This window comes from Solanum lycopersicum, chromosome 4 (genome assembly GCF_036512215.1).
Source record: "Solanum lycopersicum chromosome 4, SLM_r2.1".
In the NCBI taxonomy this organism is placed as follows: domain Eukaryota; kingdom Viridiplantae; phylum Streptophyta; class Magnoliopsida; order Solanales; family Solanaceae; genus Solanum; species Solanum lycopersicum.
In genome coordinates, this window is record NC_090803.1 from 2228883 (window position 1) to 2244691 (window position 15809).

At 28.3% G+C, this 15809-nt stretch overlaps 2 protein-coding genes across 2 annotated transcripts; both read left to right on the top strand.

The window, feature by feature from the left end:
- The first annotated feature begins 2448 nt into the window (after positions 1 to 2448).
- Positions 2449 to 6975, top strand: LOC101265426 (1-aminocyclopropane-1-carboxylate oxidase homolog 4). Its single transcript, XM_004236884.5, has 2 exons — positions 2449 to 3447; positions 6521 to 6975. The coding sequence occupies exons 1-2, from the start codon at positions 2608 to 2610 to the stop codon at positions 6779 to 6781; spliced, it is 1101 nt and encodes a 366-aa protein (XP_004236932.1). The 5' UTR covers positions 2449 to 2607; the 3' UTR covers positions 6782 to 6975.
- A 6894-nt stretch (positions 6976 to 13869) lies between these two features.
- LOC104646728 (uncharacterized) lies at positions 13870 to 14450 on the top strand. The gene has a single exon (XM_010321085.4). The coding sequence runs from the start codon at positions 13886 to 13888 to the stop codon at positions 14183 to 14185; it is 300 nt and encodes a 99-aa protein (XP_010319387.1). The 5' UTR covers positions 13870 to 13885; the 3' UTR covers positions 14186 to 14450.
- The last annotated feature ends 1359 nt before the right edge of the window (positions 14451 to 15809 follow it).

A 15809-nucleotide genomic window follows, 5' to 3' on the forward strand; every position in this document is an offset into this window, starting at 1 on the left:
ATATATATATAATAACATATCAATTTTTTTAAAAAAATTACGCGGTTAAGCAAATTTATACTACTTAATTACTCATCATAGCTATGATTTGCTATAACTATCACTCGCGACTAACATTATACACTAATTACTTGGGTGATTCAAGTTTGTATAATCAGTCATGTTTGTATATGTATAATTTGTCACATTCATATAATTTGCAGCTAACAATTCTTTGTTTGATTCCTATTTGTATACGATTATTTGTATCTGTATATGACCATGATTTCCTTTGATTTTTCAGTTTTGTCATCATATACATTCAATCTTTTTTTTATGTATAACTTTTTAAAGTTTGTATAATCGTATAATTTTGGTAATTTGTATAATATAACTTATGTAATGTAATTTGTATAATTGTTTAAAGTTCATATGTTTATATTGTATCAGTTTGATATTTTGAGTTTTATTATATTTGTATAATTCCAGACTTCATATTACTCAATTATACAAAAATACGTGAATTATACAAATATATCTGTTAATTATACAAACGAGATGCGAATTATACAAAATATTGTTCCCGCTCGTTCGCCTTTATCCTCCCTCTTCCAATCTCACTCACTACTCTCCTCTCCTTCTCAATCTCTCGCCAGAATATACAAAATGCATACATATAATATACAATTATTTAATCGATATACATATAGAAGTCACCTATCTTGTTTGCCTCTCCCCTATTCTCCCAATCTTGCTCGCTTCTTTCCTCCGTTTCTCGTCTCGCCAGAATATACAAATGCATATGTATAATATATAATTATCTAATTGATATACATATTCAGTTTACCTATCTTGTTCGCCTCTCTCCTCCCTCTCCCAATCTCGCTAGCTTTTCTCCTCTGTTTCTCAATTTTTCGCCAGAATATACAAATGCATATGTATAATATACGATTATCTAATCGATATACATATACAATTCACCTATCTTGCTCGCTGCTCTCCTCCCTAAAACATGTAGTTACAAAGCATAATTAACAAACTATAACTATGGAGCATTATTAAGCTAATATAGTGTTTTTATTGCAATTAAGATGTTGACAATGACAATTTTTTAATTTAAAAATTACTAAAATATATGTCTTATGTTTTCCTTATTTTCAATATTCCTATCTATTTCTAAAAACCTCTAAATCTCTTATTTCTCTCATAATATATTTAATGTATCTGAGCTACATATTAATGTAATCGAACCAATATTTAATATATATTTAATGAAAAGTTAAAATTCAAAAGTTATCAAACACAATCAATATTTTAAACAAAATATATTATTAATAAACTAAGAAAATCAAGACAAATAAATTAAAACTGAATATATAATATTTACTTTGTTTAAAACAATATATATTTTATTATAAAAATCTCTTTTGTTTTCGTTGAATTAAAATTTAAAAGAACACTCCACATTCGACATTGACATCATTCAACTTCCATAATTTCAAATAAATTATAATGTCATATTCATTATAATCTTTTGTATTCTTCAATATTATCATATGAATAATGATATCAAATATTATATTATACGTTTGCAGATTTGAAAAATATTTATAAAAAGAATAAAAGATAAATCTATTTTTACTTTCTTTTGTTATTTTTTATATCATCTTTGATATATTTTATTAACTATTTTAGATTAATTCTACGATAAAAAAAACAAAAGAATTGGACTTATATATACTAAGCTTTCAAACAAAGAAGAGAAGACGTGATGAAGAGAAAGAAAGATTATTCAAAATGGAAAATTCTGATTTGTGAAAGTGAAACTACTTGTCCATATGTCAAGCTATAAAGGTTTCGATATAAATAAAGTAAAGTTTAATCATAAATTTTTAAATATACATATATTTAAATATTTATTATATTTTTTGAGAAAAAAATATTTTATTCTTTCTAAAGAAAAAAAAAACATGAAACTAATTTATGTCGATAAATTCTAAATATTACTATAAAGAATATCCATAAATTTAACAGAAAATTATCCTTTTTCATAATGAATTGTGTAATTATTATCCAAAACTTTTCTCCAAACATAAAAATATACTCATTTCACTTATATTATTTATAACTCTATGTTATAGCTAGGGGTGTATTTTACTAATTAACTTTATTAACAATATTTTTAAATTTAAAATTTGATTGTTATTAATTTACAGTTTACTAAGTTAAAGATCTAACAAAAATAATCATTTTTTAACTTTTTTAAGTTAAATATAGAATTTATGTACACTTTACCTTTTTTTAGTCAGAAACATAATTTATAATATTTTAAAATAAAATTTTATCTTAATTATTTTTAGATAATAAGAAATATTTTATATTCTTTTATTTATATTAGAGTTTAATTATATCTGTAACTAAATTTAAATTGGTATGAAAATATTAATATCTACTATTCTTATTAAAAGCACGTTAAATTTAAATTCGCAGTTTATCACTCATTGTCGACACTGACATCTTTTTGAACTTCCATGAATTTTCTAACTATTAAATTACGTGTTGTATTCATTTTCTTCTTAACAATTCAAATCCGCCATTTCTGTGTAGCTCAAAAAGCTTGTTACTAAAATGGCGAATTCCGGTCCTCTGAACCCAAACCCGGTTCCGAACTCCGATCGTCTCGAACAACTGAAACAATTCGATGAGTCGAAAATTGGAGTTAAAGGGCTTGTTGATAAGGGCCTTACTACTATACCCAGTTTCTTCATCCACTCAGAAGAATCAAACCCGGAACCCAAAACCCGATCAAGTAACAATCACTGCATACCCGTCGTCGACTTTTCTGCTTCTCGGGAAACAGTCGTTGAACAAGTTCATCGTGCTTCAACGAGCTTAGGGTTCTTCCAGATTATCAACCATTCTGTTCCGGTCAGTGCTATAAATAGAATTGTAGGTTCGATTAAATCGTTTAACGAACAGAATAATGAATTGAAGATGAAGTATTATAGTAGGGATATTACTCATGGAGCAGCGTATTCTACGAATTTTGATTTGTATAACTCGAAAGCTGCAAGCTGGAGGGATACGTTGCAGGTGAGATTGTCGCCTACTCCACCGGATTGGGAGTATGTGCCGGAGGTGTGTAGGGAGGCGGTGATGGAGTGGGATAAGGAAGTGGTGAAAATTGGGGAAGAATTGATGGGTTTGTTGTGTGAAGGGTTAGGAGTGGAAAAAGATAGATTGAAGGAATTGTCTTGTTTGGATGGAAGAGTTATGGCTGCACATTACTATCCTTATTGTCCTCAGCCGGAGTTGACGAAAGGGTTGACGCCTCATACGGATCCCGGTGTGTTGACGGTGTTGGTGCAGAATGAAATGAGTGGATTGCAAGTGAAATTTGGGGAAGATTGGGTGGATTTGAAGCCGATTCCGGGGGCTATTGTGATTAATATTGGTGATATTCTTCAGGTATACTCTGTTACTTGCTTGTAATTTGCATGTTTGGAGGATATTGTTTATGTTTTGTTTAGCACATGTGTGTTCTTTACTTAAAAATAACAACTTGGTTTACAACATGAATGTTAAAAAGGGGTCGTATGGTAGCTGGTTAGAATTATGCAGGTAGACATGTATTAGTTATGCGGCTTCTAATTGCAAATCAAATATCGTATTAGTTTTTATATATGAATAACTTATTTCATAAGTAGCTATCGGTTGTTATACTGAAATTAGTTCATGAATAAGTTGCTTCTTTACCTACCATACATATGTGCTAGTTGAACCAAGGCCCTAGGATGAGTCTAATCCAATAAGTTGAATGGTCTTTTATGCTTGAGATGAATTTGATCGAATACATGAACTTATATGATGATAAGCAAATTGGATCGAAATTGATTAAAAAATGCAAACTTATAAGACTATTTGTGTCTGTTGTCAATTATTTTTAGGACAAGGTTAGGCCAATTCCTAGACTTTTGACTTTTAGGTCAAAAACTCGTTCTATGTGGCTAGTAAATATTCGAGGGATGAATTTTATCAAGCTTGTGAGCTTACTGGATAAATTTAGTCGTGTTCTCGTTTGGCTGCATTAAACCAAAAGCAGCTTTAGCTTTTAGACATGGACCAGGATTGATTCGAAAAATGCAAAATGTAGACTTTATCCAAGTTCAGATTCAATTCTTTTAGGATAAAGTTAAGACCTGAACTTAAGTAACCATTTAGGTAAAAAGCGTGTCCGATGTCTATGCTGTATTCTGCTTTTCTTTTAGCATATAGGTATGTTTGACTCGTTTATGCGCAATTGATAGTTTTCTTTCATTGTGGTTTGGTTTCCGATTATAGATCCTATGGGTGCATTATGGAGGAGGTGAGGGGGTGAGTGGTGACTAATGAATGATCTTGATAGGTGAAAGAACTCTTCAAAATAGCTAGTTGCTTATGAAAAGTCCTACATGAGACGGCCTCAATGCCATTCGAACAGGTTTTTCTGTTTGTGTTTTGTTGGATTGGCTGATAAAAGAAATAGCTTTTGCTTTTCTCAAATAAGCATTTTCTTACCAAGGAAAAGAGAAGATTGGGGATGAATCCCCTGTTCTTATATGACACAGATTTTTCAGCGGTAAATGTGTGAACTTGGAACATTTCACACCCTCTTAGGAGTAACTTGTAAGGTCGATTTTTCTAATTGCTCCAACTATTATTAGTTGTTAGCTTTAGTAGATGCAAAAAATTTTAACTTTTGGACGTATTGAAAATGCTTTGTCATTACTGAGAGGGTTCAAAATTGTTCATTTTATGGCTCACATTGTGTGGATTTGAGAGCATCCATGTGCCTTTTGCTAAAATATTAATCAGGAACTGATCTTATATTTTACTATTTCAAGGAGAAGTTAAACTGCCGATACAAAGGTGTCATATTAGACCAATGAAAATCATTTTCATTTGTTCTTGACTGTTCTTTTTTCCAAGGAATTGTAACATAAATTGCTTAGTATCTTTGACGAACACTTTATATGATCCCTATAAACTTAATGGCTCAAGCAACACTAACATAAAGATGCCATTTTAACAGCCGTACCAAGAATAATAGAATCGTGCATTAGGTGCTTAACAGATGAAGTATTAGGTTGCATTGCAGAGCCAGATGATTTTCAATGCCGATACTCTTTGGGATGCTTAGGATGGAGTTCTTATTTGAGCACTTTCCTTTCTTATAAAAGAAAGCAATCATGTTTGCATTTTTCTCATTTTGACTCTTGTGATAAAGGCATGCCGACATGTTCTCCAAGTTTAGGTATCCAAGACTAGCATGCATGCTTGTAGGGTTCAAGAGAGTAAAAATTTGATTTTGCATTGCTAATGACTCGAAATTTCATTTCAACTGCTGAATGTTGACAATGCTGATTGAATTAGGAAGTTAATTCGCTATTGTATTTGTTCTTGTAATGTTTTGGTATGACATTTAAAATTGTTGTAGAACTTTGTTGGTCAACAACAGTTATTTGCCTTGTTGGGAACAGTTTCAATATCTAGGAACCTTATTTTCAAAATTTTCGTTCTCATTTTAACCTTCCACTAAGTCTATCGGAAACGACCTACCCCGCACCATCTTCCCCAACTTCACTTGTGGGACTACACTGGATATATTGTTGTATTTTAGCCTTCCGCTAAAGACAAGCTATTTTGATTGCATGTGCTGATGCACCTTTGTCTTTCTGGCATGCCTACACTAACTTGCACCATGACTTCTTTCTGGAAATCATGTTATTCAGCAAGAAGCTTTGGAAGGATGGTGATGTTGCATATTTGTTTTTGATGAAGACTGTGATTCTTAATATTTTTCAACCAAATAATTGTCATTCTATTGGCCTATCTTATAATTTCTCCCTTGAGCTCCATCTCCTATATACTCTTTCCTTGTTGAGAAATGTTATTTTGGGTGAGTCACAAGCAACAAAAAATGGGTGAGGGCGTCTTCAGCTTTTGACCATTAGTTTGGTGAGCTCGTTTACTGACACTTGAGTTGATGTGGGAAAGATTTTGAGGGGCAATTGTGTTTTTAACTATGCTAATGCACGCATTAAAATCTTTTGCATTGCTCATGCCATGGTTTTTCATGTATATACATAGCATAAACCAAATAGAGTGTATATGTAGATTGAAAAAGTGTGCCAAACAAAGTATTAGTAGGCACTGACCTAGTGGTCAATGAAGTAGTTCTGAACCATGAGGTTTGAGGTTCATATTCCCAGTGGAGACTACAGACACTAGGTGACTCTTTCCATTTGTCCTAGCCTCGGTGGGCAGAATTACCTGGTATCTGTTTCTGGTAGGAGGTGACCGACTGGCGGGCATCCCGGGGTAGTAATGGTAGACTCAACTGAGACCAAAATGCTGTGTCGAGAACAACTATTTATATGCTTAATTTGACTTTTGCTGGTGCTATCATCCTGAACATAGTCTGGTTCAATGCACATCTTTTTTATTTCTCATGCTTCCTCAGAACAATATGTATCATGATGAATCGACTTCACACTTACAGATAATATCGAATGATGAATACAAGAGCGTGGTGCACCGAGTTCTAGCCAACCCTTTCCAAGAACCCCGCGTATCAGTTGCCATCTTCTTTAATCCAGGACAAAGAGAGAACTCATTTGGACCTCTGCCTGAACTGATATCAGATGAAAAGCCAGCAGTTTACCGCGAATTCATGTACACGGATTACATGGGGAGGTTCTTTTCAAAGGAGTTGGATGGGAAGACTTTGACAAATTACTACAGGGTTTCAAATCAAATATAAGATCATCTTTATATATATGTGTTGCATCAAATTATCATAAGATTAACATATTATAATTACTATTCTTATACATATGTTGTGGAATAAGATTACTGTAAAGTAGAAAATTTCATCAAACATATATATGCTTGTAAATGTTCTGTACTTTAAACATGTGTGGCGATATCTATAATATCCGTCTTGATTCTCTTTAATTGTTTTATCGTCGTTCTAAGTTTTATTTGCAACCCTTTGTAAATTAGCATCTCAAATTTTATTTGACCTACCATCTATCATTTGATTCCAAAAAATCAAGATAAAGTATTACCAAAGAGAACAAAAAATACATTATTGCAGTTGTTGGTGCATCAACATCATAGCTTTTTTTGATTTTGAAGAAAGAAACTATAATTGCAATATTTTTCCAATCATAGTTTCTTCTCAATTAATTTATAACTATAAGATAATAAATAACATCAACGTATCATTTTTTTTCTTGTCTTTTTACTTGATTAGAACTGATTGAATAACAATGTTTTTGTAATTATATAATTCAACTCTTATTTGAAGCATCCCACTAATGCATCAAATTAAATGTACAAGTCATTGATGAAAACGTTTTACATACTTCATGTTCTGTTTCAATGTTTCAACCTTGTAAATATCTTTATTGGATCTATATTGATACAACACGATAAAGTGAGAAATAATAATTGCTAATTATATGGCATGTAAGGACGTTCAATTTAGTTAAGCTCTGTGATATATATCTCGGTACTCGCATTTTTTCCAAGAAAGTCATAGGAGTCTACGTTTGCGTGGGGCCGGGTACTTTTTCTTTATCCCTTGCCTTGCTTTTTTGCTCGGTCATAATTGCTTAAGTAAGATAGTCGCTTCTCTTTTTCGGTATACCGCTCTGCGAGCAGAGCGAATTAACACAAATCTTTTCGAAGAAAGTGAGATCGTTATCCGATCTTTATCTTCGAATCCCTAAATGTGCCAAATGACAATGTCGACATAGGAAAGGAAGGTGATAGGGGATGGAAGCAGGGTAGTGCTAACTCTGCATCCGCAACTATTTTAGCTCTTTCCGGAGCCTTCTCTGCTGGTAGCAGCAATATCTCTCTAACTTCGGGTCTATATAAAACGTATTTAGCAGAGGTCTGGCTGGCTGGCGTTTCCTCGCATAAAGGACTACTTTTGCACTTGGAACCCTAGTAGCAGAATGAAATCAGTTTACCGGACTGACTTCCATGCCAATACGAGTAGTTTAACTCATCACAACCTCGTAAGAGCGTTGGAGGGTTTAGAGCCACTTTAGCCAATTGCATATCTAGCAAAAGCTTCAGTAACACCAGCTACATCAGTAAATCATTGATTAGCATACCTCTACTGTATAGTCTACGTGGACCCTAAGTCCTAAACACTGTCTAATGCAATTTATTTTTTCTGAATCGTTTATGGACTATTATAATAAAGTGAAGTTTACCAACACCATCGCAACAAGAATAAATGATACTATGGTCACCTAAAAGACAAATTATTGTGATATTTAATTTCTTTATTTTCCACAAGTGTGAAACATATTATATAAATTATGTAACGAATTGTTGGTGTATAACTTTTGACTAGTTATAAATTTGCCCTAGTCAACTTCATGTATAGCAGCTAGTGTTTTATCGATGGTCTAATTTCACATTATAATCAATTAATCATAGGGTTAATTAAATTAATCACATTACCCACGATTTACAATATCACCTTCGACCACGCACAACCGTAAATCACTATAACAATCATCATTCTCAGCTATCATTATATCTTCCAACCAACATTTACATTTCACCTTCACCGTTATCTATCATTGCAACTCTCCACAATTATCAGATGAAAATAATTATCACTGATTACTATTGTCAATCACTATCAGTACCACCATATAACTTACTTAAAATGTTTTCTTAATATTTTATATAAAAAAATTGTTTTATGTAAGCCAAAGTTAACGTTAACGTTAAACTTGTGTGGATGTACAGTTTTGACCATAGAAAACACATGAAATTCAAATTTATTATTTCATCTTTACATAACACATGAATTTCATGCATTTTATATGGTCAACTATGCGTTAACACTAATTTAACGTTCAACGTTAACTTTGGTTACATAATTCCGTATAGTAAAACGGGGTTAGCCTATTTATTTTCTTATTTAATTAATTAATTTGTTTAGTTTTAACTTTACATCGAATTAAAAGAAAATATATACTGTAAGACTTTTAAATCTCTTATAATCTAAATTAAACCAATAAAATGTGCTTTAATTTTATGATCTTAAAAAAGATATATAGAAATTAATTGGAATCATACTGTTATCAAAAAAAGAAAAAGCCAATAACTTTTTAACGGACCAAAAATAAAGTGTTATCTTTTTCTTATTAAGACAAATAAATCAAAACTAAATATGTTACTCTTCCTAATTCATATTTTAAGTGAATTGTTAATGTATAACACATCATATAAAAAATACATTTAAAGATTAAAAAAATAATTTTTTTTAAAATTATTACCCTTTTGGTACAAAGCTAAATCTGACAAAGATTTTCTCCTCAACTTGGGCAATAAAATGATGATGTATAGAATCCCAAAAGTAGATATGCCAATAACTCAACTTTAAAAAAAAAATCGAATCGATTAAGATTTTTTATTTTTAATTAGAAATATTAAATTTATGTCTGAACAAAAATTTGAGTTAATTGTTTTAATTAAAATTAAATTACTTTAATAACTTTTAAATAATTTAAAACCAAATTATAATTTATATTTATCTATTTAGGTAGGGTTGATTTGATTTTATTTAATTGGATTTTCAATTTAAGAAACCTAATGGTATATTTTTCTTTTCTATATCTCTTGAACAATTAGAAAATAAATTTTCATTCTTTTCCGGCTTATATTCCTTTCTTGTCCTTTTATAATGATTCTATATAATTTTATTAGATTATTGAAAGGGAAGAATTGAAAATGTTCTTAAATTCAAATAAATTATTAAAAACTTTAAAATTATTCTTTTATTGAATAATTAAATTTAGATATACCTCAATATGTCACATAAACAACTTGATTTCCTCCCATTTTTGATTAATTATCTCCTAAATGACCAAGTTTACAAATGATGATAGAAATAAAGTGATAAAACAAAATGATCGTTTGAATTAACTTAATTTAAGTGTTTTAAATAAAAGAAATTAATTAGTTTTAGAGTGTTTTGATAAATTAAAAAAAAAATGATATTTATATAAGTATTTAATTTAAAATTAAAATAATAAAAATAAATAAAAAATTATATAACTTATAAGTTTTAACTTATAATAAAAAATAATAAGTCAATCCAAATAGATTTTAAATTTCTTTCTATTTAATTAAACTAAATGAATTTTTCAAAGATCAAAAGTTAATAAAAATTTTTCCAAAGGTTACCCTTTATCTTTGACCATTTAATTAACGTAATTAGTAAAAGAAATATGTCACGATGAATCGTCTAAAAATGCACTAATTTGAACGGTAAAAGGTAATCTAATAAATTAATTAGTTGAATTAGTCCAAATAAGTTGAAAAGAGAGTCTTAATTAAGATAATCATCGAAACAAAGAAGCAATGTGATAGATACCTAAATTAATATTATTATTTCAAATATAATCATCCAACCACACATAATAAAATAATCTAAAGGTAATTATGTAAGCCAACATGCCAATTTTATTTTATTTAATACAATATTGGAGGGGTCCTACAACGAGTAAAATTTACTAAATATAAATTTAATACTTTCTCCGTCCGAAATTGTTTGTCATGATTTTTATTTTAAGAGTTAAAATTATAAAAACTTTGATCAATATTTTAAAATATATTTTTTCATCATATTAATATGCAAAAAATTGTAATTTATAGTACTTTTCATGTAGTTTTAGAATATTTAATTTTTTTATTTAAAATATCAAATTAGTGTAATCTAATTTACCTTTAAAAATTAATCAAATTAACTTTTAATAAATACAACATGACAAACAATTTCGGACCGAGGGAGTAATAACGTAACATAATTAATCGTATAGTATTAGCCAAGTCAAAAACAATGCGTGTAACAATAAATGGCTGATTTTAACATAATTAATCATATAGTATTACACGTGGCTGATTTTAATCTCTCACGCTTTGGATAAATTGTTTTTTAAAATAGAGTAATGATAGTTGCATATATTCTGAAAAATTATTAATTTCGTATTACCAAAATATCTAGCCAAAGAAAAATTTTGATTGAGTATAAAATTTAAAAATAGTTTTTTTTTAAGTATGTATTGTCAACTTTGGTTCTTCAAAGTTTGTTAAAAGAGAGAATATTTAAAATTCTTCAAATTTTAATATAAATTATTAGTTTTCTTTTTTAAATATTGATAATTTTTTTAAAAATATTTTATAGAATTACTGTCGATTTACTTATAAAGTGATCTCAAATTCGTACAAAATCAAAATGTACTTTTAAGTTGAGTTAATCAAGTCAAGAAAATTTTTTAACACTATCAGTAGTTTAGAAATAAAATTAATAATTTATGCCAAATTTAATATGTTTTAAATGATTCTTTCTTATTAAAACTTAACATTTTCAATCTTTATTAAATATTGAAAATTTATATTCATTAAATTTGATTTGAAAATAACAGACTTCATCACAAGTATAACGTCTTATTAAATTTTACATTCTGTAACCCAAAAATTGCAAGTAGACATTAAAAGATAATGTAGATAAAATTTCAAAAAATCATATCATACTTGAAAATAAATCAGATAGCAAATAATACAAAAGATTATTCCTTTATACATGAGTTCACACTATCATTTTTCTTAATTTCTATCAAATTTACACAAAAAAGAATTGATACAATTTTAACAAATTATAATCAGACACGTGGCCCCAAAATAATGCCACGTGGAGAAAACCCAGATGCTTAATTTGAACGGCCGGCCGCCCACCCACCGCCAACGAACTGTTAACGCCCTTTAAGATGCCGTATGAGCCACGTCATCATTTTCTGCAAAGCAAATTATTATTATTTTATTTTACCAAAATATCTCAAGTAGACAATGAAAAAAAAATAAAAAGGGCAAAATATCTAATGTGCCAATTAAATGAGCTTGGAATCATGAATATTTTAATTAAATGCTAAATCAAAATATGAAGTTTACATAGGAGATATTTTAGGTTGTTATATAAAAATAAATATGAATTTTGAATTAAAATTATTAAATATAATTAAATATATATATATCGTAAATTTATTTTATTTTTGGTTTTAATTTTTAGACAGTCTGAATATATTTGGTATGGAGGATATATTTAGTGTAATCTCCACAAATGAGATTTGAAGAAGTCAGTGTGTTTATCAACTTATGAATCTTATCCTAATAAATTATTTTTGATAACCTAAGTAAAATCGCAACAAAACAATTTAAAAAGAAAACATTATAAATAAAGAAATCAAGATACACAAATAAGATTTGAAGAAGTCAGTGTGTTTATCAACTTATGAATCTTATCGTGATAAATTATTTTTGATAGCCTAAGTAAAATCACAACAAAACAATTTAAAAAAAAAACATTATAAATAAAGAAATCAAGATAAAAATATTAAACAAAACTTGACAAAGTAACTAAAACCAAAACTATATAACTACCAAGAAGTGCTACGATAATCGAAATGGAAAAAAATAGTAAATAGTAACACAAATGGAGTACCAAGAAACTCTTTAAGGATGATATCACGATTTATCGTTGCGACAATTTTAAATAACCTATCTAACTCATATTATTTATAATTTTCTATTTCATAACATATTTTTAATAAATAAAATCATATCATATCGTGTTTAATTACCTTTCCACAATACTTTTGTTACCTTAACTAATTTTTCACTCTCCATTAGTGCATCTGTACATCTCGGAACAATCTCATTATCTTACTTACTACACTTTATCCTTCATCACAATTATTTCTATTTTATCAGAAATATTATTATTTTTAATCTTATCTCTTTTAATATATCTATAAATTATTTTCAATATTCTCATTTTCGTAATTTTATTATCAAAGTAATAACATAAGATGAGTCACATTAAAGAATCATCTAAGGTGGACTGTTGAAAACAGACATACATTTCTCTTCTAACTAATTTGACTGCAGCCACTAAATATTGAAAAGAGACATACATTTTTCTTCTAACTTATTATGACTAAAAAGTTTCATAAGAATATATATTTATAATTTGGGTAAAAAAACAAACATAAATATACAATTTAAACACATAAATTATCCCTATATAAATTTCTTCATGATAAATTTATTTTAATCTTATTATATTTTTATACGAGATTTTTATGTTTACTCATATATGAAAAATAATTCACTATAAATCATTAATTTTTTAAATTGATCGTCAAGCATCCATATTTTTTTTTTTAAAAAAAAAGTAATATTTCCTTTTTTTTTTTACGTGGGAAATTTAGAAATTTTCAAAAACATTAAGGGCATTTTCGGCAATACAATCTGATATAGATCTCGGCATAGATACGGTTCACCAAAAGGAGCCATCTTGCATTATTAATTTCAAAAACCACAATTTCCCTTTCACATTATTAAATACACACCTTTGTCCAAATTTTTTTAAAAAAATTATATTTATTGTTATTAAAATATAAATAGGACAAATACATTAAAACAAAGAGTACATAATAATATTAATAATTTAAACAATAACCAATATGGTTTGTGGTGCACTACTAGAACTGCTTCACCCTTAATCAGAAGTTTCAGATTTTAGCCATGGATATGAAGAAAATCTTGTTAGGAGCGCCACTCCAAATGAATCCTACATAATATAATTTAAATTTTGTCGAAGCTCTAATATGGACTCCGAACATTTATCGTAAAACTAAACAAAGAAAAAGAATAATTTATTTTTCATTAGAAAAATCTAGAAAAAATAGAGACTCGTGAACAAACTATTAACCAACCATGTCATTTTCACCAATCTTTTTCTACTTATAAATACGATCCCCATACCTTATGAATGTCCCAACTAAACACACAAAAAAACACAAATTTTCTGTTCAAAATTACTAGTTTTTTTAATTATATATTTCTGTTATTATCAGAAATGGAGCAGAAACAAGGCAAAATCATCAATAATTATAACAATTTGGAAGATGGAGTTGTTATAATTCATAGCCAAGTTCGAAAAATAAGACAAGAAATGGAGAAAATTAGGTATCCAGCTCTACAACAACCGGAGTTCACCGGAAAACAGCAGCAGCAACGATCCAGATCGCCGCTTGGATTAGCTCATAGGCCTATTTCTGTTGGAAGTTAATTCTACTTTTAATTTCCACTAAATCGAAGGTCGTGATGAGATAGATTACGATTCATCCACCTTTAATCAGAAGTTTCGAATCTCGAGAATTCAATAGTTTTTTTCTTCTGCTTTAGATTTGTATATATACAGAGATGCAGATCCCCTGTTTCTCTGTTTTCAGATTTTGCAGTAATAGATTATGTTTCGTAATTTAATTGGTGTGTTTCTATGACTCGATTAATCTGAATTTATATCTAAAAGTTTTATTTTAGATCTAAAGAAAGGTTTTTGTTATTATTTAGATTTGATTAATCTAAATTCATATAAATAGTAATGACTAAAATTTGAAAGTCATTTATGACTGCTTGTTTCTTTGCTGGCTTTGTGTACATATTTTTGTCAAAAAACATGAAATAGTCAATAATTATTTCTTTTTTAAACTATGTATATTGTTGAAAATAAAAGAAAATAAATTATTATCTACATTAAAATTAATGTAATTTGTTGGTATAAAATTTCTCAAAATGTATATAAGAAACTCTTTTCAATTTTTATATTCCAATTGTTATAAAGTATTGATGCCTCTAAAATGATTTCGATATATTTTCTTTTTTTGTAGGCAAAATAATGTCGGCTTGTAACAAGAAATTATTAGGATACCGTTTTAAATTAATTAGAGTTAATTTGGAAAAATGTCAAGGATGATTGTAGTTTTATGTGATCTAATGATTAAGATGTTTTCGTTGTTTAACTTTGAAGATGAGTGTCTTGAAAAATATTTTGATTTTGGTCGAATTTGTTGTTGCGATACTAAATTTTCATGAAAATCTATTACTCCTTTAACTATTTAATAGTGTTTTTTTATCCTTGAACTATTTAATAGTGTATTTTAAAGATATATATATGTGCCCACGTGGACACATTATTATTTATAAATTCATGTGTGCAAATATATATTTTTAAAATACGGTATCAAATAGTCCAAGGAAGTAATAGATTCTTATAAAAATTTAGTATTGCAACAACAAATTTGATTAAAGTTAAAATATTTTTCAGATTCTTATTACTATTTAATATAATAATACAAGTGAGAACGAAAAAAGATATGATAGTTATCAGTTGTTAAGACTTAAAAGACATTAATTAACGAATAATGACCTTTTAAATTTGAATACTAGAGAGTATAGAAGAAGATCAAATATTCAAAATAACATTCATCTTTCAAATTTTGAATATTAGAGACAAAATATTCATTTGGTGAAAAGTATGTTGAGTGGGAGAAACGTTATTTTTAATTTTCAACTTTTAAAATTTGTAAATTAGTGGGGATGGAATTCAAAAAATCTAATGTATGAGGTTCTTTCCACATTTTTTTTAAAAAATAAAATAAAATAAAATAAAAATTTCTCTTTTATTTTTTTTTGGGGTGTGGTTGAGCCAACTCATTGTCATGGGGTCACAAAATTAAAGTTTTTATAAATCATAAATAAAAAATTAATCATGATTAAACGGCTAGTTGGTTATACATTACAAATAAAGAAAATGTTCTTAATTATTGAAGTCGACTAAATTTGAATGTATTGTTATAAAGATTCATTTATGAAGATTATGTTTTAATTAAGAATGAAAACATTTTAAGTCC

What these genes read in the sequence shown, in the direction of transcription:
- LOC101265426 (XM_004236884.5), top strand. Translation starts at nt 2,608, where the DNA reads ATGGCGAATTCCGGTCCTCTGAACCCAAACCCGGTTCCGAACTCCGAT. An exon ending in ATATTGGTGATATTCTTCAG is followed by an intron (nt 3,448 to 6,520) that starts GTATACTCTGTT and finishes TCACACTTACAG; the next exon opens with ATAATATCGAATGATGAATA.
- LOC104646728 (XM_010321085.4), top strand. Translation starts at nt 13,886, where the DNA reads ATGTCCCAACTAAACACACAAAAAAACACAAATTTTCTGTTCAAAATT.